Consider the following 25,327-nt stretch of genomic DNA (forward strand, 5'->3'; position numbering starts at 1 on the left):
CTGCGGGGTGGAGCTAGTTCTTCTCTGGAGCCCTGCGGGAAGCTAATTTTTCGGCACGTGGACTTCTCCGTTATTTTCCGGCACCCGAGACTGGGGTGCGGAGACTAGCGGGGTTAACGGCATTTCTCTCCCAGAAGTTGTAAACGGTGTGCCTCTACCCACATGCCTTCCCCCGCCCATGACGACGTGGTACACTCCAACCCCTGAACCGCTCTGGCTGCAGAGAAAGCCCCCTCCGCGAGCTCCTGCAGAGGGGAGGGGCCGCCCGTGCGCGCCACTTTCCCTTCTTGGAACGGCGCCGGCGCGGGGCGGGGAGGGGGCGAGGCGAGGGCGGTGGCGGTAGGTCTGCGTCGCTGCGCCTGCGCGGCGGGAATAGTCTTGGGTAGCGCTCGCTCCCGGAGTCGAAGTCCGTCTGGGTGGGCCGAGACCCCGGGGTTCCGCTGTGGTTTTCGACCGGAGTGAGCGCTCTAAGTTGCAGCGCTCCGCCGAGGGAAAGCCCGTGGGCCGCTCCTCCCCCGCCCTGTGAGCCTCTCTGACCACTCTTGCCCAGAGTCCTGCGACTCTCCCTAGCGCGGACGCCGCCCCCAGCCCACCCCGGATAATGGCGACAGCTGACGGTGAGTAGCGGGCATCCCCAGGAGTCCGCCGGGACCCTGCCCCCCGCCACGGCCTTGGTGCGGACACGTGCGCGCACGGTGGCCCCGGCTACCACCTTCCCCTGGCAATGCCCGACCTCCCCGTCCCCGCCCCTCAAGGCCGATGGGCGGGCGGCGGACACGTGGGCCACGGGCCAGGCGCCACCAAGCAGTGCGTTGTAAATAAAGCGCACCCAGCCTCCCTGAACTTTCTGAAACACCCAGAACTGCTCTGGGACGGGGAAAAGGAAGAAAATAGAGGAAAAGGGTAATAGAACGAGAAATGACCAGGGGTTGGAGAGCTGCCTGGAAATCAATTTTGTAATCAATAGGTACTGGGAAAAAAACACAGGAACATCTAGTGTTGAATCTTCAAACTAGGTGACTCTTGTTAGGTGAATAACCTTCTATTCCAAAAAGTTAATAATGAGCCTTACGAAAATTTTGCTATTTTCTGCCCAGATTTTGTATGTGTGTGTGTGTGTGTGTGTGTGGTGTTGTGTTTTGTTTTTTGAGAGGAAGGGAGAGGGAGAAAGAGATGGAAACAGCAATGAGAGAACATCGATTGGCTGCCCCCTGCACGGCTCCCACTGAGGATTGGGCTGGAAACCCAGGCCTGTGCCCTGGCCAGAAATCGAACCAGCGACCGCTTGGTCCATGGGTTTATGCTCAATCACTGAGCTACACCGGCTGGGTGAGTATGTTGTTTTTAAAGTAGTGTTTTGATGGCGTGATGGCTTTGGAGAGCTCCGAAACCACCAGGCAAAAAGTTTCCTTGCTTCACCGTGCATTTATCATGTTTACATAATCATTTTGTGGGAAGGTGATTAGATCCTCAGGAAAGATTGTGCCCTTTATGCTGGTAAAATGTTGGAATGTTTTCTCCCCCACACATCCAATTTCTAAATTTATGTCGAACCAAAATCCCAGTATTGTCAGGTCAGTACATTCTCTTCCACATAGAAAAATTGAATTTAGGTTAAAAATTTTAGACTAAACAAAAAAGTTCAGGTGATAATGAATCAACAACTCCATGAAATCAATTTATGAGATCAGAATTTCTCCTACCATAGCTCTCTAAACTGGTAGAATTGCAAAAAGGTTGACTCTCACTTCCTTGCATCTTGCATATTCTTGGTAAGTTAATATTGCCAAAGTGTTACTTTTATGGTTTCTAAAAGGCACGTTCTCGCTCAAAAAGGTTTAATGGCAATCCAAGAATTATTAAAATCCACTCTGAAGACCTTTTCATTCACATCCTGCATACTGCTTTCTTCCTTCCTCTCAAACTTAACTGATTTTTCTATATTGTGATCTAAGCCTACATTCCAGTAAGATTAAGTCACCAAGTTTACTGTTTGTTCTCTCTGTGTGTATTTATGCTGTTTCTTCTAGAACAGTGCCGTCTAATGGAAATATAATGTGGAACCTTTTGTAACTTTGCTTTCTAGTTGCCACATTTTAAAAAGTAAAAAGAAACAGGTGAGATGGATTTTAATATATTTTCTTTAACTCAGTATAGTATCATTTCAACATATCAATATAAAAAATTGTGGCATTTTGCATCCTTTTTTATATTGAAATCCATTGTGCATTTTACACAACTCACATCTCAATTTTGAGTAGCCACATTTCAAGTATTTCATAGCCACATGTGGCTAGTGGTTACCTTTTTAGACAGCATACTCCTAGATGTTCTTACCTCTTTTCTGTGCAAGTCCTATACTTTTCAAGACTTAAGTTTCAGTTCCATGAATCAGTCTCAGTTCTCATCAATCTTTTTGGAATTCATCCACTAATTTGTAGCAGGCATTTTGGTAGTTGTAGCATGTCTCCTATGATTGTTTCTTAAGTTATTTCTACCCATTAATTGAAATTCCTACCCTATTTAATAACTAGGTAATAAATACTGATTCAACCAAATTGGGAAAGGGGCATTAGGCACAAACTTTGTTTTGCCTTTTGTCTAACTTAGGCAACATCTTGACTTTTTTTCCATCTCCATAGTGAATCAATTGTTCTTAAATTGTTTACCTTTAAAATATCTTGAGTCTTTTTTCCCACTACTTTTTCTTTAGACCAGGACATTTCTTGCCTGGACTGCTGCAACAGCATCCTAACTGTTCTCTCAGTCTCTAGTTTTCTTCCACCCCTCCTCCCCCCACTTCTTCATTTTAATACTGTTGTAATAACCTGGTTATTAATTTACAGGAAAGGAGCAAAGGGGAGACTAGATAATACAGGCATGACATGTTTATAGCTTGCCAGAAAGCTGCAGTTTAATATTCTCCAAGTCTATTCCCCCACAGATCGATGGGCAAAGGGACTGGACAGAAGCAGTTTAGACACATGCCCAGTAAGGTCTGGGTGATGTGGGAAGATTCTTACCTGTCAGTCACACCTGGGAACTAGTAATTGGCTAGAATAGGCATGGCTACTACAAGGGCACAAAATCTGAGATATTTAAACTCCTAAACAAAGGGAGTGCAAACTCTTGACTCTCTTGGCCCACTTTGCTCTCTTGCTGCTTGTGCCCGACTCTTGGCTTACAAGGGCTCTTGCGCCCCTGCACTAACCTACATGGCCCACAGCCATATGGGCCCCATACACAATGGACTGATGAACTTTGATTATCCTAATGCTACACCAGACTCGATTCCACCATGGAATGGAAACTCTGGACAATGTATTTGTTTCTAGCTTTGCTGAATTCCCAGCTACCCTCTTCCAGGACTGGACTAAGACAAATGGGACTTTGCATACTGAGGGATGTAACTATACACAAATAAAGCTTTTTACCACATTTTATTCTCCCATGGGGGCTTCCGAAAATGCTTATTCCAGTGGTGCCCCAAGAACCCCACTCCCACTAGTGACAGAGAAAGGCAATCCATGCAACTCTGGTAACAATTTCATTCTCCACACAGTAGCCATAATGATCTTTCTAATATATAAATCTGTCATTCTACTAAGTGCTTGAAAGCCACCTGTTTCTTCTCAGGGTAAAGTTTAAACTAGGTAAACATGTCTTCTGAGGCCTAAAGGATGGGTAATGAAATGGAAGGAAACAGTGTTCTAGGTGTAGGGAAGAGCAAGCATGTCCAGGGCCTGGGAGAGGGATATAGAAATTCAGTTACAAAAGTTAGAGTTCTAGGAAAGGAATAGAGACATCTGGATTTGGCCCACTAAGCTGGGATTATCTTGAAGGGCCTTTTAAACCTTGTTGGTAAGTCAAGACATAATAGGAGATGGGGATTCATCCTTTAAATAAGTGGCAACTGTTAAACTAAATTATAACTGATTTGTTTAATGGTTACCTCCACTAGCTGGTGATGACCCCCTTCCCCAACTGTTAGCAGTCTTATCTCCTGCCACCCTCCCTTGCCCAACAACAATGTATACACAGCCAGTGCTCCTTTAAATATACTGACGTTCTGCCATGTATTCTTTCTCCCCATGGTTTTTTTCATTACCACTACCTACCCCTTTCCCTCTTCTGGTTAGGTTTTGATCATTCCTCATATCTCAACCTAATCCTCACTTTGTTCTAGACTTTCTTCTCTGATGTCTAGACTAGGTTAGGTGGCCCACCAAGAACCTGTGATCCCATGGTGTGTATATTTCTCACATTGTACTTACTACAATGCCTTATGTCATTTCAGCTTCCCTTAGACTCAGGTCACTTGATAGCAGAAACTTAGTCTCTTTTACTGGTATATCCCTACTACCTGACACATGGACACTAAAAATGCTTTTCCCCTTGGAAATTTTCAGTCCTTAATCTGTTATCTCTGATAGTCATCTAAGTCATTCTTTCTGATGATTAAGGTCTACTTTTCTTTAGTTCTTACAACCTGCATCAAAATTGGATTCTTATAATGAACATAACAGTCTGAGGATAGGGTAGACCCAGAGACATGGAAGTAGGGTACAGACTGACAACCCTCAGAAGAGAGGATAGTGGGGGGAGGGAAGAGATAAACCACAGAATTTAGATGCATGTACGCATAACTGATGGATGCAGACAACAAAGCCGGGTATGGGGTTGGGGGGATGGGGAGGAGGGTGTCAATGGGGGAAAAAAGGAGAAACATCTGTAACAAAAATAAATTAATAAAAAATTATTTTTAAAAAATTGGATTCTTTTGTCCTTACTTCCTCATAGTTTCCTGCAACTGTTAAGAGAAAGGGTTAAGTGTGGGGGTTTGAGAAGCAGGATTGAGAAATAGAAAAAGGTGCTTCCAAATGGGCTAACTGTGGGAGGAGGTGCTGTTTCTTGCACATTAACTTGAAATCAAGAACCTATCTGGCAGAACTTTCCTATTTCACCTGCCACGGAAAGTGGAAGTCGGGAAAAATACAGCATTTTCTCCCCGCTGCAAGCTAATCTAGTGATTGTATTGTAAATATGTATGTGAAAATACTAGTGTATTTACATTAATTTTAATGGATCTTATAGTAGAAAGACCACAGAATTTGATAACAGAAGATTTAAAATTTTGTCCAGCTCTGCCATTTCCTAACTGCGTGATTTCTACTTGTTTCCTAATCTCTATAATTATTTATATAATAATTCATCACAAAATTATGTGAATCAAATGTGATAATGCATGTGAAAATGCTTTGTAGAGTTTAACCTCTGCAGATGAGTTTGTTTTTATTAAAATTATTACTTAACCACTCTGTATGTTTCTTGATTCATCATTCTAAGTATTTAGTCTTCAATATTTAGGAAAATTCTTCCTGAAATATGATATTTCCATTTTATTTCCACAGTACTGAACATTGGTAAAAAACTCTATGAGGGTAAAACAAAAGAAGTCTATGAATTGTTAGATAGTCCAGGAAAAGTCCTCCTGCAGTCCAAGGACCAGATTACAGCAGGAAATGCAGCCAGAAAGAATCACCTGGAAGGAAAAGCTGCAATCTCAAATAAAATTACTAGTTGTATTTTTCAGTTGTTACAGGAAGCAGGTAAGTGGCTCTCCCAGTAGCCTCCCCCTTCTTGGTTCTTGCTCACATATTCATGTTGGTCCTTTTCAGGGGGTAAATGACACATTGTTTTTATTAACAACGTGTTCATTACCATTTATAATATTTTTTAGTTATTATAAGAAGCAGGTAAAGCTTTCCCTCATAACCTCTTCCCTTCAACGTGGGCATATAGGCACAACACACTCTTGATCTCTTTCATAGGTAGGTGACATTATTTGTGTTAACATTTTTTTTGGAGATGCCTCACAAGTACGCTTATTTAAATCAAATCAGGAACTCGGTTTCATAACACTTTACTTGGTTTAGAATTAGTAAGTAGTATTATTTAGTTAGCTAAAAGGAATCAACAATTTGCTACAGTTTTTGTCTGGCACATGTATCCTCCCTGCAACTTCCCCTAGGACAGTGGTTCTCAACCTTCCTAATCCCACAACCCTTTAATATGTAGTTCCTCGTTGTCCGGCCGTGTGGCTCAGCATTTGAGCATCGACCCATGCACCAGGAAGTCGCTCGTTAGATTCCTGGTCAGGACACATGCCCAGGTTGTGGGCCCGATCTCCAGTGGGGGCATGCAGGAGGCGGCCAATCAGATGTTCTCTCTCATCATTAGTTCTATCTCTCTCTCCCTCTCCCTTCATCTCTCTCTAAAATCAATAAAAGGAAAAAAAAATACAGTTCCTCATTTTGTGCTGACCCCCCAACCATAAAAATATTTTCGTTGCTACTTCATAACTGTAATTTTGCTATATGTTTTCCGATGGTCTTAGGTGACCCCTGTGAAAGGGTCGTTCAACCCCCAAAGGGGTCGCGACCCACAGGTTGAGAACCTCTGCTCTAGGACATCTTCCTAAGAGAGACTTAACCTATGAAGGAGCATGAGGAACGTGCCTATGAAGGAAACAAATTCTGGTATTAGGCAGCTCTAATTGAATTGAAATTTAGTCCCTATAATTCTATACAATTATTCTTTGTTCCATCCTTTGGAGATAATACAGAATTTAAAATTTCTCTTCCACTTGAAAACTCTGAAAAGTGTTTGAAGACATGCTGCCATTCCCCAAGTGAGGGATTTGGACTAGATCAAAGATCTTCAGGGGTTACCTCGTACTCCAAAACTGAAGACTGTTTAGTAGAGAAATCTATTAGATAAAAATAAGCTCAGAACATTCTATTGAGAACATTTGGAGTGAAGGAAAGAATATTAGGATAATGGATTTTTCTACAGGGATTCAGTCAATAGCTGATTGGTCTGTATTATATGAAATCTCAGCTAATAAAAGATTTGAGTTCTTTCCTTCTAGTGGCCTCATTGTCTTGGATCATGCAACCTTTGAAGCCTCTGGTTCCTTATCTATAAAATGAAAGCTTTGTTCTTTATCTCAGTTCTAATTTTATAATTTAATAACTTTGTTTCTTTTTATTTGCACTATTTTCCATTGCCTTTTCATTTCTTAGAGCTTCCAGCAAGCATTAATCTTCCTTAAACCCAAAGGGGAATGTAATACTTTTGTCAGTCGAAATAGATATACCTGCCTTGAACAAAATAGGATAATTCAAGTTAAATCCATTCTGACAGTACAGAATGGGTTCTTGATAGTTTTGCCTCTTTCAAAGTATTATTTCACATATTTTTCTAGAATCTGCATTTTATTTTTATTTTTATTTATTTATTTTTTATCCTCACCCAAGGACACTTTTCTGCATTTATCTTCAGATAGAGCAGGACAGAGAGAAAGAGGGAAGGAGGGAGGGAGAGAGAGAGAGAGAGAAACGTCGATGTGAGAGTGACACATTGACTGGTTGCCACCCGCACAACCACAACCTGGGCTGGGGATGAACTACAATTGAGGTACGTGCCCTTAGCGGGAACCGAACCCATTGGTCCATGGGCCAATGCTCTAACCGGCTTGGCAACCATTTCACATTTTTAAGTGAACAAAAAAAGTTTAATTGCCAACCTAAATTGTCATCCGCATCATAAATCCCTCTATGCATTCAAAGTAAGTATATTGCTGTAAATTTAAAGGACCTCCCACAGTTTCTAAGTAGTACAATTCAACATTTATTTTAAGGTTTCCTTGATTAGTGGTTTCCCAGTGACTGAATAGATTTCTAGAAAGCATCAAACTGATTTTAGATATCTTTTACAGTTTGGATAAATGACTCATTTTTAACCTCCCAAGTTATTTCTTCTCCCCATACACATTAAAATTTTAAAAAGTTGTTTAACATTGTAAATTGTTAATAAATTAGTTTGTGGGTATAATAAATAGGTATAATAATTGTACATAGCTGTGGGATTATATATACTGTAAAGTAATGAAAGATAAGTACAGGCCCAAGGTTTTATTTGCTAATTCAGTAAGGTACTATTCAGTGTACTTTCTGGGGCTTAAGGCAAGTGAAATAGGATGATCCAAGTTGTTTAGGGTACCTCCTCGTTTTGACAGTCCCGTATCTGAGGTAACTGGGAAAGTTGGTCACTCTAAATGAAGTACTCTAACAATTCTCTGTACACTACTATATTTGACATATTTAACAGCTAAAACTTACTTGGCTCACAGGAAATGTTGAAAGGTATTTTCCAGGCTTTTTATATGTTGTAAAATTAAGGGAAACCTAGGTTTTTCAAAATTCTTAAATCAGTTTTAGAGGACAGATTAGGAGTTCTGTTAAGCCTTATGTAATTTTTATTTGCTAATAGTTGAATAAATGCTATGTCTAGTTGACCACCAGTGGTCTATTTAAAATTGCTTTCTTTACAACCAGAATTATGTTGCAAATTAAGGTATTTCTAGAAATTAGACTACAAAGAGCACCAGAAAGAGAATCAGTAAATCAGGATTCTAGTTTTCTCATTGTCACTCATGAACAAATGGTAAGATACTGAACAAATAAGTATAGGTAACACTGTTTTTCCATAGAAATAATATTTTGTGCTGTAGCTGAGTGGATTTGGTCTCACTAATTAAAATAAAAATGTAGCCCTGGCCAGTTTGGCTTAGCGGTTGGAGCATTGGCCTGCAGACCAGAGAGTCCCGGGTTCGGTTCCTGCTAAGGGAACGTACCAAAAAAAAAAAAAAAAAACATAAAAATATGGCTCATAGAAACCTATTACATTTAGGTGTGAGAATAGTGATATGAATAAACAAACCTGCAGTTGCCAAACCACAGATGGGGAGCTGGGCAGCCTTAATACATAGATGGCCTCAGGGATATGTGGGCTGTTTACTAGCATACATGGCCAGTGTAATTCAAAGTATGAAAAATATTTACATTTTCTTAGTAATTTTTTAAAATGTTTTCATTGATTTTTGGGGGGTAGAGAGGAAGGGAGAAGGAGAGAGAGAAACATGGATGAGAGTGAAACATCCATTGGCTGCCTCCCACATGCCCCTTACTGGGGATCCAGCCCAAAACCTGTGTAACTGCCCTGATTGGGAATTGAACCAGTGACCACTTGGTACATGGGGTAATGCTCAGTCCACTGAGCCACAACAGCCGGGCTCCTTAGTAATCTTGATAGCTTTGAATATTGTAGACAATTGAGGCAAATGGGGAAATACTTTTTTTTTTTTTTTTTTATCATGTAGTCATGAAATTTACTTTAGTGGATAGTATGTGCATTAGAAGCAATCTTATCACTTAAACTGAAATCACTCTTTTTTAGAAGCAATATTTTTCTGTGCCAGTTTATTATCATAAATTGATTCTGTGTTTTTATAGTTGCCTTACATGTGTGCATGTCGGTGGGTGGGGGCTGGAGTGTTCCTCTGGGTAAAAGTAAATATTGTTTATATTTAAACCATAGATTTGGATACTAGTCTGTCAAACTTGATAGACAGATAAGCAGATATTATTAATGACTGACAGGTCTGAAAAAGAAGAGCCCTTGAAGCTAGGTATATAGTCAGTCACCTCAAGTTAAGGATTGATGTAAACATCCTGCCCATGTTCCCAGTCATTCTTTAAAGGTCAAAATGACCTTACTTACATTCTTTCTCAGAGTTCCTGTTTATTCAGCATACCACAGTTTATTTACCCTGTTTCCATTGAATTTTACTGGTCAAACCCAGAGAGAATGCAGAGGAACAAGTACAGGTTTTGGAACTAGTCAGTGCAGTTGAAGTCCAGGCATCATTACTCACTGGGCAGCATAACCTAGCTTGTTGACTTACTTAATTTCTTTGAGCCTCTGTTTCTTTCACTGTAAAATGCAAATAATAATACCTACCTCAAAAATTTTGTGTTTGGTTAAATGAGATAAGGCATAAAACACTCAGCACAGTGCATGGTTTCCATAAATGTAGGTTCCCTTCATGTATGGATACATAACATAAGATCAAAGATCTCTAATCCTTTCCTGATAAGAAAAAAATTGATCTTAGAGGATTAGATTGGGAATGGAGGTACTAGCATTATAGCCTCGAGATGAACATTATTATAAGGAGCCCATGCAAGGTTTCCAGGAGATGGTTTAATTCATGTTAATGTTCTAGTATTACTCTGTATTGTGATATAACACTTCTAGAGGAGGCAGTATGTGAAGTAGGCAGACCAAGGAGTTCAGTGTGGGTTGGAAACCCTGCTATACTTACCACTAGCTGACATAACTACTGTGCCTCAGTGCCCTTATCTGTTTTTCTTTTTTCTTTTATTGATTTTAGAGAGGAAGGGAGAGGGAGAGAGAGAGAAATAGAAACATCGATATGAGAGAACATCGATTGGCCACCTCCTGCATGCCCCCCCCCCCCCCCCCCGCGGGAATTGGACTCGCGACCTCTTGGTGCATGGGTTGACACTCAACTACTGAGCCACACCAGCCGGACCCCTTATCTGTTTATGTTTCTATTGATTTTTATTTTTTAACTTTTAAAAAAATTTTTTTTTATCCTCACCCAAGGACTTTTTTCCATTTTTTTGTTCAGGTAGAGTGGGAGGGAGAGAGAGAAACATCGACATGAAGGGAACAAATCGAGTGGCTGCCACCCGCACAACCAAACAAGGCTGGGGACAAACTGCACCTGAGTTTCCCTTAGTGGGAACCAAACCTGGTCTCTCTGGACTGCAGGCCGACGCTCTAACCACTGAGCCAAACCAGCCAGGGCTGTCCTTCCTCTCTTAATTCAAACTAAGCATGCAGGAGGCAGCCGATCAATGTATGTCTCGTAACTCGGTTGCAGTTTGTCCCCGGCCCTGGTTGGGTCGTGTGGGTGGCGACCACTCGATGTGTCCCTTTCACATCGATGTTTCTCTCTCTCTCTCTCCCTCCCTCCCTCCCACTCTATCTGAACAAAATCTCGAAAAATGTCCTCAGGTGAGGATAAAAAAAAAAAGAGAGGAAGGACAAATATTTTATTTGCTCTTGGCCAAATTGGCCATTTTGTTCCTGCTGTTACTTGTTGGATAATTTTTCAAGGATTATTTGCATCTAATATTAAGAGAAAAAAAAGCTATCCAAAATTAAAGGCTATAACTGATTGTGATAAGTAGGTTGATATTTTGATATTTTACAAGGCCTGTATAATAATGGACCAAAGAATATGAGATTCCTGCAACTGAATTGATTTAGAGATTATTTAGTGCCACTTAGATAAGTTATGTGTATTGTGCAAAGTTCAGTATGCACTGGCAGAGGTATTCAGTATGTTTTTGGTGTTTGTTTGTTTTTTGTTTTTTTAGTTTTTTTTCTTTATTGACGTTAGAGGGAGGGAGGACGGGAGAGAGAGAGAGAGACAGAAACATCGATTGGCCGCCTCCTGCATGACCCCCACTGGGGATCAGGCCCACAAAATGGGCATGTACCCTGACCGGGAATCCAACCAGCTATCTCTTGGTGCACTGAGCCATACTGGCCAGGCAATAAGTATTTTATGGATGAATAAATTAATTAATAAAGACACTGGGGCGCAGATCTTCTGACACAATGTATATTTTGCCATGTGACAGTCAAGTCCTGAGTATTTTGATAGGCAGTAGAAAACCATATTAATTTTCCTATTTCCACTTTTTAAAAGAAACCTCAATCAGAAAGAATATATGCACCCCTATGTTCATAGCAGCACAATTTACAATTGCTAAGATCTGGAAACAGCCCAAGTGTCCATCAATAGATGAGTGGATAAAAAAGCTGTAGTATGTATACACCATGGAATACTGTGCAGCTGTGAGAAGTAAAGATCTTTTACCTTTGAGAGGACATGGGGGGACCTGGAGAGTGTTATGCTAAGCGAAATAAGCCAGCAGAGAAAGACAAGTATCACATGCTCTCACTTATTTGTGGAATGTAATGAACAAAATTAGTTGATGAACAAAATAGACCCAGAGACATAGAAGTAGGGTTCAGATTGACAAACCTCAGAGGAGGGGGACAGGGGAGAGGGGGAAAAAACCCAAAGAACTTAGCATATAAGCATAACCAATGGACAAAGACAACAGTGCTGGTGGGGAGTGATGTGGGACTGGGGAGGATGGGAGGAAGATGTCAATGGAGGAAAAAGGAGAAACATCTGTAACAAAAATTAGTTAAAAAAAAAACAACTCAGATAAAGTTGCATTTAGTTTTGATAGTTGCCTCAGATCTTTTTAAAATACAGTGTTAATGGTCTTTTTTTAATTTTACTTTTTATCATTAATGTATAGGTATCAAAACTGCTTTCACCAGAAAATGTGGGGAGACTGCTTTCATTGCACCTAAGTGTGAAATGATTCCAATTGAATGGGTTTGTAGAAGAATAGCAACTGGTTCTTTTCTCAAAAGAAATCCTGGTGTCAAGGAAGGGTACAAGTTTTACCCTCCTAAAGTGGAGATGTTTTTTAAGGTATTTATTTTATGTGTCTGTCTTACTATAACATAGCTACAAACTTAAAACCAAGTAAAAAAGTTAAACATTGAAGCTTTTTATATTGCAATTGTCATTCCAGAAACATGTCAATAGTGTATATTTCCATTAGCAATGATAATTTGGCTTTTAAAAAAGAAACACCTATGAAAATCTGCTTATCTTACTTTCAACTAAGGTGACTAACAAAATGAATTAAAATGAGCAATTAGGAAGAAAAGTAACAATTCAAAAGAATTTTTAATTTACTGTTGAAGAGTTTGAAGTAAAGCCTAATATGAGGGATCTTTTTATATTCTAATACAGAAAAACTATTGTCAATGTCTTTTATAAGCAAAAACATACAATAAAGGATGTAGGAATTCATGGTTATGAATTTGTATTGGTTTTCTTTACTGAAACTGCTTTTCTCTTTCTAAACTTGTGTTTAAATTAGTTTATAGAGAGAGGGCAAATTTTTTCAATATTGTATAACTAGAATAAGTTACCTAAATCTTTTGAATTTTAAAGTAGTCATAGTAGACCAATTAAAAATATTTGCTGTGAATTAAAGGGTATTTTAAATAAATATTACATCTTTAGAGGAAATGAATATTTCTAAGGACTTCATGCCCAAAGAAAAAAGGACTTCAGACTATTTAAAAAGTTTTAAAATCTTATATTTAAATTAATTGTAATCCTATATTTATTTTCAGGATGATGCCAATAATGATCCACAGTGGTCTGAGGAACAGCTCATTGCTGCAAAATTTTGCTTCGCTGGACTTGTTATAGGCAAGACTGAAGTGGATATCATGAATCATGCTACACAGGCTATTTTTGAAATATTGGAAAAATCCTGGTTGCCCCAGGACTGTACACTAGTTGATATGAAGGTACAAATAAAATGGAGATTTGAAAGTAAAAAATTACAACTGAGAAATGTCTTTAGTAATATAGATTTGAAAAAGTTCTCTTTGGTGATCTGGTGTTTCTAGATTGAATTTGGTGTTGATGTCACCACCAAAGAAATTGTTCTTGCTGATGTTATTGATAATGATTCCTGGAGACTTTGGCCATCAGGAGATCGAAGCCAACAGAAAGACAAACAGGTAGGTGATACTTCAGGTGGGTTTTTTCCCCCCCTTTGCAAGGTCAGGCTGGGGAAGAGGAGAAAGAGAGGAGAAAAGGAAAATGGGAAGCAAAGAAAAGACAATTATTATTATGATATGCACCTGTCTGTTGATTGCTACTTATTTTTAAGGATAAACATCTCATATTTCCTATATCCTATAAAAAGAGGTAAGAATAATACTTTACATTTACCATGCAGATTTGTCATTTATTATTTTAATAGGTTTATACAGCAAATGTTATCTTTGTTTGACTAATTGAAAACTACGGTTGTGGCCCACCCCGTGAGGCTCAGTGGATTGAGCATCGTCCCATGAAGTAAGAGGTCCTGGTTCCATTATTGGTCAAGGCACATGCCCGGGTTTCAGGCTTGATCCCCAGGAGGGGCCATGCAGGAGGCAGCTGATTGATGTTTCTGTCTCTCCCTTCCTTTCTCTCTAAAAAAATCAATAAAAACATTTAAAAATAAATAAATAAAAAGAAAACTATGTTGTGAAAGGATAGATATCGTCACAGTTGCTGTAATAAGTGGCAGGTCTAGAACTGTATCCCAAGTCTTCTGAATCTTACCAGGTTCTATTTCTGTTCTTTCCTATAAAAAAATTAGGGCAAGACTCTCTACACTTTATACAAGAATTGTCATGGCAGTTAATTATAGTTTCTAGTATAGAAAGCACTTGTCCTTAAATGAAACTATAAGTGTGCTTTGCTATCTAAACTTTCTTTAGTCTAATACAGGAAATGAATTTATAGACTCAGATACATTTTCAGATATATCCTTTGCTAGGCAAACTCATCATAATCTGTACCCAAATTCAAACCAAATTTCAGATAGCAAGGATATTATTGATAGAATACTTGCCATCTAAACTTTCTATCTTATTTTCTAGTCATACCGTGACCTCAAGGAAGTAACTCCTGAAGGGCTCCAGATGGTAAAGAAAAATTTTGAGTGGGTTGCTGAGAGAGTAGAGGTAAATCTTTTGTAGTAAATCCACACGTTATTAGGTGTTTTTCTCCAAGAACTTCTTGCTTTAAAAAGGAAAATAGCCCTGGCCAGTGTGGCTCAGTTGGTTGGAGCGTCATCCCATGCACCAGTGGGTGTTAAGTTCCATTCCCAGTCAGGGCACATGCCCAGATTGCGGGTTCCATCCCTGGTCAGAGTACATATGGGAGGTATTATGATTACTGTACTTCTATGGAAATTTAATATGGTTTGTGGTATTCTAAGGGGCATAACTGTTTTTTAGAATATCATCTCCATGGGAAGAATATACATTGGAATTCCATGCAACTAACTTACAACGATTTATAATGTGACCTGTATTTTGGGTGATTATGCCTTAGAACCTTCATTGAGAACTTTTTTCTTTATATATAGAGGTTATCTTGAAAAAAATTCTCACCTGGCTGGTATGGGTTAGTGGATTGAGGATAGTCCCATGGACTGAGATGTCCTGGTTCAATTGTAGGTCAGGGCACATGCCCATGTTGCGGGCTCTATCCCCACTAGGGGGTGTGTAGGAGGCAGCCAATTGGTGAATCTCTCTCACATCAGTGTTTCTATCTCTCCCTCTCTCTAAAAAATCAATGAAATCATATTTTAAAAAAAGAAAGAAAAATAAATTCTCATTATTTTGTTCTGTTTATCTTAAATTTGGTCTGTTAAGGAATATTCTGTCCAGATATAATTTTAGTATGAACTGTAACTCTGTAAACTGACTCATTCCAATATTTATCCACTTTTGTTCTCATCTTTTGCATATCCATGTCTGTCTTTTCCAGTTGCTTCTGAAACCAGAAGGTCAGTGCAGGGTTGTAGTATTGATGGGCTCAACTTCTGATCTCTCTCACTGTGTAAAAATCAAGGCAGCTTGTGGAAAATTTGGCATTCCTTGTGAATTTCGGCTAACCTCTGCACATAAAGGACCAGATGAAACTCTGAAGATTAAAGCTGAGTATGAAGGTAAAGCTCAAATAACTACAGCATTTCAGGACATTCCGATTTTGTCAAAGAATGTTATGTTTCAACTAAAAATGCTGATAAAGAGCTTTACCACATTTCTGAGGGGAAGAAATATGATATTCTAGGCTTTCATGACACTCAGCCTCCAAGCGCTTAAGGTGCTCTAGGAGCTTATAAAAGAATGGATTAGAGAGAATGATTTGGCAATTCAAGCATGGAAGGAAAATAAAGATTAGAATTTTCTTTACCTAATAAGAAGCCCCTCAAGCACTATATCTATTATGTTGCAACAGAAAATAGGGCCCATGTATTACAGAAGGCCTGAGGTTGAAACAGTAGATCCTGTCAAGTAACTTTAATGACCAGCTTTTCCTGGGAGGCACTCAAACATGAAATTAATAATTTCAGAATTTAGTATATAAAAGAAATGTTTTGATGGGATAACAGTGATCTGGAGACACAACCACATTTTTTCAAACTGGAGGACACATTTCTTGAGTTTTCTTTTCAGAAGTAGTTGCTACAGGAGCGAAGTTAGTAAGTTTTTTTAGTGGGGCAGGGAAGGTCTCAGAATTCTTTGATAAGGTAATAGAAACCAGAACTCTCTCTCCAGAAAAATACAAAGAGCAATTTATAAATTTATCAAAGAATGAAATGTTTTAGAGATGTGTTAGAAAATATATTGAAGGGTTTTAAATATTTGGGTACTATACTGAATTTGCCTTCAACTATTGCTTAAAGAGGTCGAGTGGTGTCATTCTCCATTTCCTTTGAGCCATTCCCTCACTGACACCCTGGTATTCCCTCCTCTCCTTTATGCTACAGATCTCAAAGGTGGCCAAACCTATTCTTGCTACTTCGTTACTTGATGTACAATAAGTGGCAGAGTGAACTTTGTATTTTGAATATATATGTGATAAGTCTTATTGATGCTTTTTCTAGAGACTGATGAAGGAACTGAAGGACACATAGGCCCTTTTTTCTTAAAACTGTCTTTAAGTATCTTTTGAAGATTTAGCATAATTATAAACTTGTGATCTCCCTAGGGGACGGCATTCCTACAGTCTTTGTGGCAGTGGCAGGCAGAAGCAATGGTTTAGGACCAGTGATGTCTGGTAACACTGCATATCCAGTTATCAACTGTCCTCCCCTCACTGCTGACTGGGGAGCACAGGATGTGTGGTCTTCTCTTCGACTGCCCAGTGGTAAGATACATTGTATTTTTAAAGTCTTTATTAAAAAGATTAAACATGCACAATAGTAGAGAGGATAATGTAATAAAATCTCATGTACCCATTACTCAGCTTCAGCAATTAACATCTTACTGCATCTGTCACCCTTTTCTGGATTATTTTAAAGTAGATCTTAGACACTTTGGCATTTTTTTTTTTCCTCACCCGAGGACATTTTTCCATTTTTTTGTTCAGCTAGAGTAGGAGGGAGGGAGGGAGAGAGGGAGGAAAAGAGAGAGAGAGAGAGAAACATCGACATGAAAGGGACACATTGAGTAGCTGCCACCCACACAGAGAGAGAGAGAGAGAGAGAGAGAGAAACATCGACATGAAAGGGACACATCGAGTGGCTGCCACCCACACAACCCAACCAGGGCCAGGGACAAACTGCAACCAAGGTATGTGCCCTTAGAGGGAACCGAACCCGGGTCTCTCTGGACCACTGAGCCAAACCGGCCAGGGCGGCATTTTTTTTTTTTTTTTTAAATCCTCACCCGAGGGTTTTTTTCCATTTATCTTCAGATAGAGTAGGAGGGAGACAGAGAGATGGAGAGAGAGAAACACTGACGGGAGAGAGACACATCGACTGGTTGCCTTCTGCATGACCATGATCAGGGCCAGGGACCGAATCGTAACCAAGGTATATGCCCTTGACCAGAATCAAACCCTAGACTCTTTGGTCCACAGGCCGATGCTATAACCACTGAACCAAACCAGCTAGGGTGACACTTTGTGGCATATTTTTACTTACATATTTAAATATGCTTCTCTAAGTGGTAATGACTCTAGTTTTTAAATCGTAATCATGATACCATATATGACACCTAAGAAAAATTAATAGTAATAATAGTAATTTCTTAAAATCATTTAACTTCCAGTTAGTGTTTTTCTAATTTGTTGATAAATTTTCTTTTGTGAAACTTGTAGGATCTTTTGTTTATCCATTCTTAAATTTCACTAAGATGTGTCTTGGTGTGTCTGTTTTCATTCTGGCGTTTTAGTGAGGGCTTTTAATCTGAAATTCTGATTCTTTAGTCCTGGGAAGTTTTCTTGAATTACTTAATGATTTCCTTCCTCATCCATTTTCTCTTTCTTTTTTTTTATCCTCACCCGAGGACACATTTTTTTCATTTTTTGTTCAGGTAGAGTGGGAGGGAGAGAGAGGAACAGAGGGAGAGAGAGAGAAACATCGATGTGAAAGGAACACATCGAGTGGCTGCCACCCGCACGACCAACCAGGGCCGTGGACAAACTGCAACCGAGGTACGCGCCCTTAGCGGGAACCGAACCCAGGTCTCTCAGGACCACAGGCCAACGCTCTAACCGCTGAGCCAAACCGGCCAGAGCATTTAAAACATTTTTTTTCCCTTTTATTGATTTTAGAGAGAGAAGACAGGAGAGGGAGAGAGAGAGAGAGAGAAACACCGATGAGAGAGAACATCGACTGGCCGCCTCCTGCACGGCCCCCACTGGGGATCAGCCCACAACCTGGGCATGTGCCCTGATGGGGAATCGAACCGGCGACCTCTTGGTGCAGGGTCGACGCTCAGCCACTGAGCCACACTGGCCGGGAGTTAGTTGTTGTTTTTTTGTCTTTTTTGTTTGTTTGTTTGAATTTTTTTTTTTTTATCCTCACCCGAGGGCATTTTCCCACTTTTTTGTTCAGGTAGAGTGGGAGGGAGAGAGAGGAACAGAGAGAGAGAGAGAGAAACATCAATGCGAAAGGAACACATCGAGTGGCCGCCACCCGCACGACCGACCAGGGCGGGGGACAAACTGCAACCGAGGCAAGCGCTCTTAGCGGGAACCGAACCCGGGTCTCTCAGGACCGCAGGTTGATGCTCTGACCGCTGAGCCAAACCGGCCAGGGCTCATTTTCTCTTTCATTTTTTGATTTATTATTGAAATTTGGATCTCCTTGATATCCTGTTTTCTTTCTTTTGTTGCTATACTTTTTGGAATATTTTCTCAACCTTTCTATTTTTTCATTTTGGATACAGCATTTTTAATTTCCGAGAGCTCTTTTTTGTTCTCTGGTCTCCCCTAAACCCCCATTCTTTTCTTGTTTAACCTTTGTAATAACTTCTTTTATCTGTAATTATCATTGTTTCCTTCACATTGGTTCCTTTCCTCAGCTGTGTTTAAGAGTGGGGCACTCCAGGTGGTATGACTCAGTGGTGAGCATCGACCCATGCATGCACCAAGAGGTTGCCAGTTTGATTCCTGGTCAGGGCACATGCCCAGGTTGTGGGCCAAACCCCCGGTGGGGGGCATGCATGAGGCAGCCATTCTATGTTCTCTCTCATCTATCTCTTTCTCCTCCCTTCCTCTCTCTCTAAAATTAATAAGAAAAAAGAAAAAAATAAGAGTGGGGCACTGTAACAAGCCATTCAGAAGCTCTGTGGCAAGTGGGTGAGGTGGTCTGGTTGGTTGTTCTTTGAGAAACCCCTCACATCATTGTCATTCAGTCTTTTCTCATGTGTTGACCAGAATTACCCAGAGTACCTTTCTAGTCTTAGCCTCCTACCTGGAGGAATAAGCCTGGCTGCCAGCATTTGGCACCCTACTGCTCTCCCTGGGGATCTTAGTATGTGTCTATAAACTTGATCCTGTTTTCACTATGGTATTTCCTTCTCTCAACTGTACCTGGTGTCCTCCAGTCCACAGAAGTCTGGACAAGACTGTTTTGCCTTCATAAATATTTAAAATTGCCATGGCCTAGAAGGGGTAATTACTTAGGTACATAGAGTGGGGAAGGGGATTTGAGGGCCAAACTGCTTCTTGAATTTCAGTCTTCTTCTTAGCCCCATTTTCACTCCCACTCCTCCCTTCAAATGTGTCTGGTGCCACTAATCCTCAACCTTTGTGTGGGTTCTATAAGATCAGTCAGGTTGCTTCTCATCTTTTCCCTGCTTCCAGTTTAGGATTCAATTTTCTTGGTATGCTAAGTAGTGACCACTTCCTTTGCCTTTCAGCTGTGTGTATGTCTATTTTCTTTATTCCCTTTACTGCTTTTTACACAATTTCAGAGACATCTTGTGATTAATCCATCTTTAGGTCTTTAACTAGATACCTAATTATATCAACTTATTAAGTTAAAAATCTGCTACAGTTGGCCCTTGTTTATCACGGTTAATCAGTTCCAGAATCTACCGCAATAAATTAATTTCCTCGAAATAGGATTCTTTATTTATATACTCGTCCCTCGCCACTTCACACTTTGACGTTGGTGGCTTCACAAATACAGCACAGTATTTGAAAAAACTGTGATAGAGTGAAGCCGCCAACGTCGAAGCGCGAAGTGGCAAGGGACGGCTGTTTATCTATATATATATATAAAGCTCTAACCAGATCTATGCTAGAGGAATAGTGTAGATATTACCCATGGGAGCTTAGAAAAACTATCCATGGGAATGTGATGAGCAAAAGTTAGGCAGATTTTATTTAGTATTGTCCAAAGAGAAATGGAATTGAAGATTTGTACATTCTGACCACTAGAATTGGGGATAACCTTTTGAGGAACAGCATTACAGTGGCCTGGGTAAAATCCTGAAAACTCCATTTATCTTTCTCTTATGGTACACTCACTAGATAACCTAATTTTTTTCCTAATGAAGCTTTCCTGATATCAGAAAGGGGAGTCCTGGGTGGTAGGCACAGGTATTGGATTTACTAGAGTGAAGCACTCTACCTACTATGCTACTAGGAACAGTTGACATCCACTAAGCACTGACTATTTGCCAGCATTGCTCCAAGCACTTTATCTGTATTAACTCATTGACTTCTCACATAAGATAGCTGCTAGTTATTGTGGATGAAAAAGGAGCCACATCCTTAACCTGACAAGTTCAGGGGAGGCCTGCATGGCAAGCTTACAAACTCAGAGACCTAAAGTAACCACATGGAATGGTCTGAAATGAAAACTTTCTAGCTAAAAGCCATTCATGGTGGGTAGTCATGTTTAGGCTGGTATCTTTCTTGACAAAAGTCAATCTTTATCTTAACTGGTCTTGTCTGTTGTCTTTTTGCATCTACAATAATATATCTTTGGAACATCAGCGTAATCCCTTTAGCTAGACCTCTCAGAACACAGTATTCCACTAGAACATGAGACCACAGAACACCTCATTGTTACCGTGTTCACCCGCATACTATCACTCTGTGTTGTAAATGTTAATTGTTAACTATCCTACGCCCATCAATGTAGAAGAAGTATGTGTCTATCCATTCTACTTTTTATCTAGTTTAAGAGATTTCCCTACTTTGTTCTCTCCCATCTCGCTCATCTATCACCAGTGGATTTCAGGAAACCCCCTTATGTCTTCCCCTCTGATACTGATGTTTAAATAAGTGGTAAACTGCCATTTTCCAGAGCGTTCTCTAAATCCGTTGAGATTTTGCTTCCCAGCAGTTGTCATCAGTTTGGCTTAAATAAACTCATAAAAATTCTCTATAGGTTTTGAATGTTTCTTACATTGATATTATCATTCCCATCTTTAGTGTCATCTTTGGGGTGACACTAAAATTGACATTAACTGAAGTGACCTGTCACTTAAAAGTGGTAGAGTTACATAAATTATTAATACAAATTAATAAATTAACCTTGTGATTTGTACTATAATCTGTTCTTATTGGGGATAGTATAGAGTCAAAGAGCCTGATGAATTCCAAGAATATTGGGAAAGGGGAGCTTTTGGATCCATAAGCTAACTAGTCCTTGACTTTAGTAATAGACATAATAGTACCATATCAAGAAACTACCTTGGCAAACATGTTGTCCCCAAGGAGGTAACTTTTTTACTCTACAGTCTTTTAGATCTTGTTACTATTGAATTTATTTATAACCTGATATTTATTAAGATTATTCTTTGGATTTGACTTTTTTTCTACTGCTTAAAAATGTTAGAATAGCCCTGGCTGGTTTTGCTCAGTGGTTAGAGCATTGGCCCGCGGACCAAAGAGTCCTGGGTTCAATTCCAGCAAGGGCACATACCTTGGTTGCAGTTTGTCCCCAGCCCCCGGTTGGGATCGTGTGAGTGGCAACCAGTCGATATGTCTCTCATATTGATGTTTCTCTCTCTCTCCCCCTCCCACTCTGTCTGAAGATAAATAAGAAAAAAAAAATGTCCTCAGGTGAGGATAAAAAAAAAAATACATATATACTCAGGTGAAGATTTAAAAAAAAAATGTTAGAATAGTTAGAGTGTAAGACAAAAGGAGTAGCTAAGATATTATCAAAATAATTAGCATACCTCAAGTTTACCTAAGAACAGCTGCTTATACCCACTTACTTTGTCCCTTGTTTTATTTGTCTTGTCCTTCATCAGGGATTTAAAGGGATTGTGTATGTGAAAAAAAGAACTTTGAAAAAGGTAAATTTCTTTGCCAGTGGATTCAGAGAGGAGTGATAGATGATATATATACAATACCTGCTCATGGCAGATAAATATTACTTTCTTCTTTTAATCATTTCATTTCTCCAACAGTAAAGATAGTAACTCCTTCTGCATATACTACTTAAGACAAGAATAATAACAGTAGTTTTTATTGTCTGTGGCTAACAAGACTTCTCTGAGTATAATATGGTTTGCTTAAGCAGTATTTTCAGTATTGACAGCTCAATTTTTCTCTCTATTCCTTTCTGAACCAATAGGTCTTGGCTGTTCAACTATACTTTCTCCAGAAGGATCAGCTCAATTTGCTGCTCAGATTTTTGGATTAAACAACCATTTGGTATGGGCCAAACTGCGAGCAAGTATATTGAATACATGGATTTCCTTGAAGCAGGCTGACAAGAAAATCCAAGAGGGCAGTTTCTAAGAAAGAATATCATTGCATTTTTTTAGGAGAAAAACTAAATTTCTAGTTTAGCTGCAGAAAAAAAATATCAGGCAAGATGAAAAGATTTTAAATCAATCAGAGAAAACATTAAATGCCTCTCTAGATTCATGGATTAGTAGATTATATGTACATATTTAAGGACATTTTAAAATTAACCTCTTACCCACTACTACTTAAATCTCAGCCCATAAGTTCTAGAAAGTTAAATGGTTTTATCTTAGAAAGGGTGATAAGCAATGTAGTTCTCTTTCTCAATTTGATCTTTACAAAATTCTAAAGACGTTTTTATTTGCAGTCAGTATCTCAAAAAATGGTTTGTATTTCTAGCTATTGATAGAGATGTTTTGTTTTCTTCTTTTTTTAAAAAAAAAAAATTGAGATTGGTGGTGGGGGTAGGGAAGACACAAAATAAGAAGCCATGGAAAAGGTACTTTTCTGAGAACTTCTAATGAGTGTCAGGGCAATTTGCCATGGAAAAAAAGTAGAGCCACCTTTGCTTTCCAAATGAAAGATTTAGTGAATCTTACTTGGCTATGGTGGGTGTCTTTTGATAATACATATTTTAGCCACACTAATAATCCCCAGTGTACCATCATTTTCAGAAATTGGAATCTCCCAGGTGATGATTAGCTAGTATATTTCTTATAATAGTAAATCTGAGCAGTGTACTCAGCAAGTTATTACTGAGAGCTATTATAGTTCATCATTAATCGATAAACCGTATAGATTGGAAGTCACTGTTACATTATGGAGCCCTGAGGATTTTATAGATCACTAAACTTTCATCCAAGTGTCCATGAAACCCGTTAAACTTTATGCATATACTCACTTTTACGAAAAGGGACAATTAGTTTTATTTTTTTTAAAAAGTTAAGAATCTCTACTACAGATGAAATCTTGGTACTACCCTTACCTACACTGTACACTTTTTCAAACGTTAAAAAGCTGGCATTTCTTACCACTACTTTCACCTAATCTCTGGTGGGGTAAGCTTGACCTAACTACTCCTTTCTTGGACTAGACCAAGGTATTCCAACCTCTCTTGATCACTTCTCTTAAATAATACTCTTTCCCCTTAAATATTTGATGTTTCCTACTATTGAGTCTTTCCATTATTTACAAATAATGGTTGGATCATCTTAACTCCTTCAGCTAAAACTATTACTGGCTCCCAACTGTGTCTATAAACTTGTGTTTTCAACTGTCCACTTCTCTGTCTGAATGCTCCAAACTTAACTCGCCTTCTACCAAGCCGGTAACTGGCTACACTCACTGTCCCAAAGCAGAAGCTTGTTTTTCTTGACCTTTCACATATGACTCATCACCAAATATTGAATTTACCCTGTTTACCCATTCCCTGTACAAAACCCTTGAGTACAGGTCAAATTCTACATTATTACAGTGATCTAGAAGGTCTTCATCCTTAACCCAACCTTTTGGAAGTTGATAGTCCAAGGACATACAATATAATCTCTTGCAACATTGCCACCTTTGAAAATGGGAATGCTCTTTACCTTCTCTAGAAAATTGCATGCACAACAGTTACCAACGGATCCCATTGGTTCTACTGTTCCCTTGAAAGTCTAGACATGGTCTGTAGGTTAAAAAGGGAACTTGCTTTCCTTATAATTTTTGGACTATCATCTTTTTTATACCTTTAGTCCTAAGAATGTCCTCATATATATCATTAAAATCTATTAGTTAGTTACTAGAGCTTCATTTTCACTGTCTCCACAAAACGTTCCTTTATGACCTCTCACTGCAATGGCTATACAGTTATTTCTCTGTTGGATTATAAGCTTCAAGAGAGGAAATACAATTTTATATTTTATTTCCCTCAAACTGCCTATGATCTGATATACTATCCTAGCTGAGATAGGGGAATTATGAAAATTAGGTACTCCTTATTTTCTATGTTTGGAAAAACAATTTAAAAATTTTGAATTTAACATCTTTTAAGCTTTGGATTTGTGGTCTCTCAATAGTCATGGCTGCTATTCAGCTCTTCTATCTCTACCTAACAAAAACTGCACCTATTTATGTACAGTACAAGAAAAATTTCAAACATTTTAGACTGGTGGATAGGACTGACCATTATCAATTTCTGTTAGTTTCTTAGTAGAGTACACATACCCTCAGTAATTCATCAGGGCTAAAGTAAATACTTGTTTAAAAGTATTTTAACTGTTGTAAAAAGTAACTTACCCAAACCCAACTGGTTTGCTATTTTTGTTTGGCTATTTATACTTTCTATGGGCTTATAGCTAACCATGAAAAGAGGAAAAAATTGTGCCCAATAATGCTGTACTTAAACTTGGTTTCATGTTTAGAATTGCTGTTGCTTTATTGTCTTCTTAAATGTAAACATTGTAGCCAAATAAAAGACAAAGATAAGCTCTTGTGTGAAGCTTCATTTGTCCATTCATGAAATACATGTCTTGCCTGATTTTATTCTAGGCCCTAGGAAAGCAGCACTGAACAGAAACAAGGCTTTTGCCCTCATAGAACTTACATTGTATCAGAGATAACAAACTGTAAAAGATAACTGAATAGCTTTAGGGATGTATAAGTGCATATGAAGAACAACCTAGGTGAAAGGACAGTGATGGGGATACGAGGAAGGTTTATGACAGCACAGCTATGATATAAAAGAGCAAGCAAGCCATGTAAAGGAAATAGCTTTCAGGAAGTAAAACAGGTTTA

At 39.1% G+C, this 25,327-nt stretch overlaps 1 protein-coding gene across 1 annotated transcript; it reads left to right on the forward strand.

Moving 5' to 3' along the window:
- Positions 1–406: 406 nt before the first annotated feature.
- PAICS (phosphoribosylaminoimidazole carboxylase and phosphoribosylaminoimidazolesuccinocarboxamide synthase) lies at positions 407–24,940 on the forward strand. Its single transcript, XM_036264585.1, has 9 exons — positions 407–617; positions 5,412–5,609; positions 12,273–12,451; positions 13,168–13,347; positions 13,450–13,563; positions 14,476–14,559; positions 15,371–15,551; positions 16,598–16,756; positions 22,437–24,940. The coding sequence occupies exons 1-9, from the start codon at positions 602–604 to the stop codon at positions 22,601–22,603; spliced, it is 1,278 nt and encodes a 425-aa protein (XP_036120478.1). The 5' UTR covers positions 407–601; the 3' UTR covers positions 22,604–24,940.
- Positions 24,941–25,327: the final 387 nt, after the last annotated feature.

This window comes from Molossus molossus, unplaced genomic scaffold, assembly GCF_014108415.1.
Source record: "Molossus molossus isolate mMolMol1 unplaced genomic scaffold, mMolMol1.p scaffold_m16_p_1, whole genome shotgun sequence".
NCBI lineage: Eukaryota > Metazoa > Chordata > Mammalia > Chiroptera > Molossidae > Molossus > Molossus molossus.

Excerpts from the sequence above, each read along its gene's own strand:
- PAICS (XM_036264585.1), top strand. Across the intron at positions 5,610-12,272 it reads TCAGTTGTTACAGGAAGCAG|GTATCAAAACTGCTTTCACC; the intron begins GTAAGTGGCTCT and ends ATTAATGTATAG. Across the intron at positions 14,560-15,370 it reads GGGTTGCTGAGAGAGTAGAG|TTGCTTCTGAAACCAGAAGG; the intron begins GTAAATCTTTTG and ends TGTCTTTTCCAG.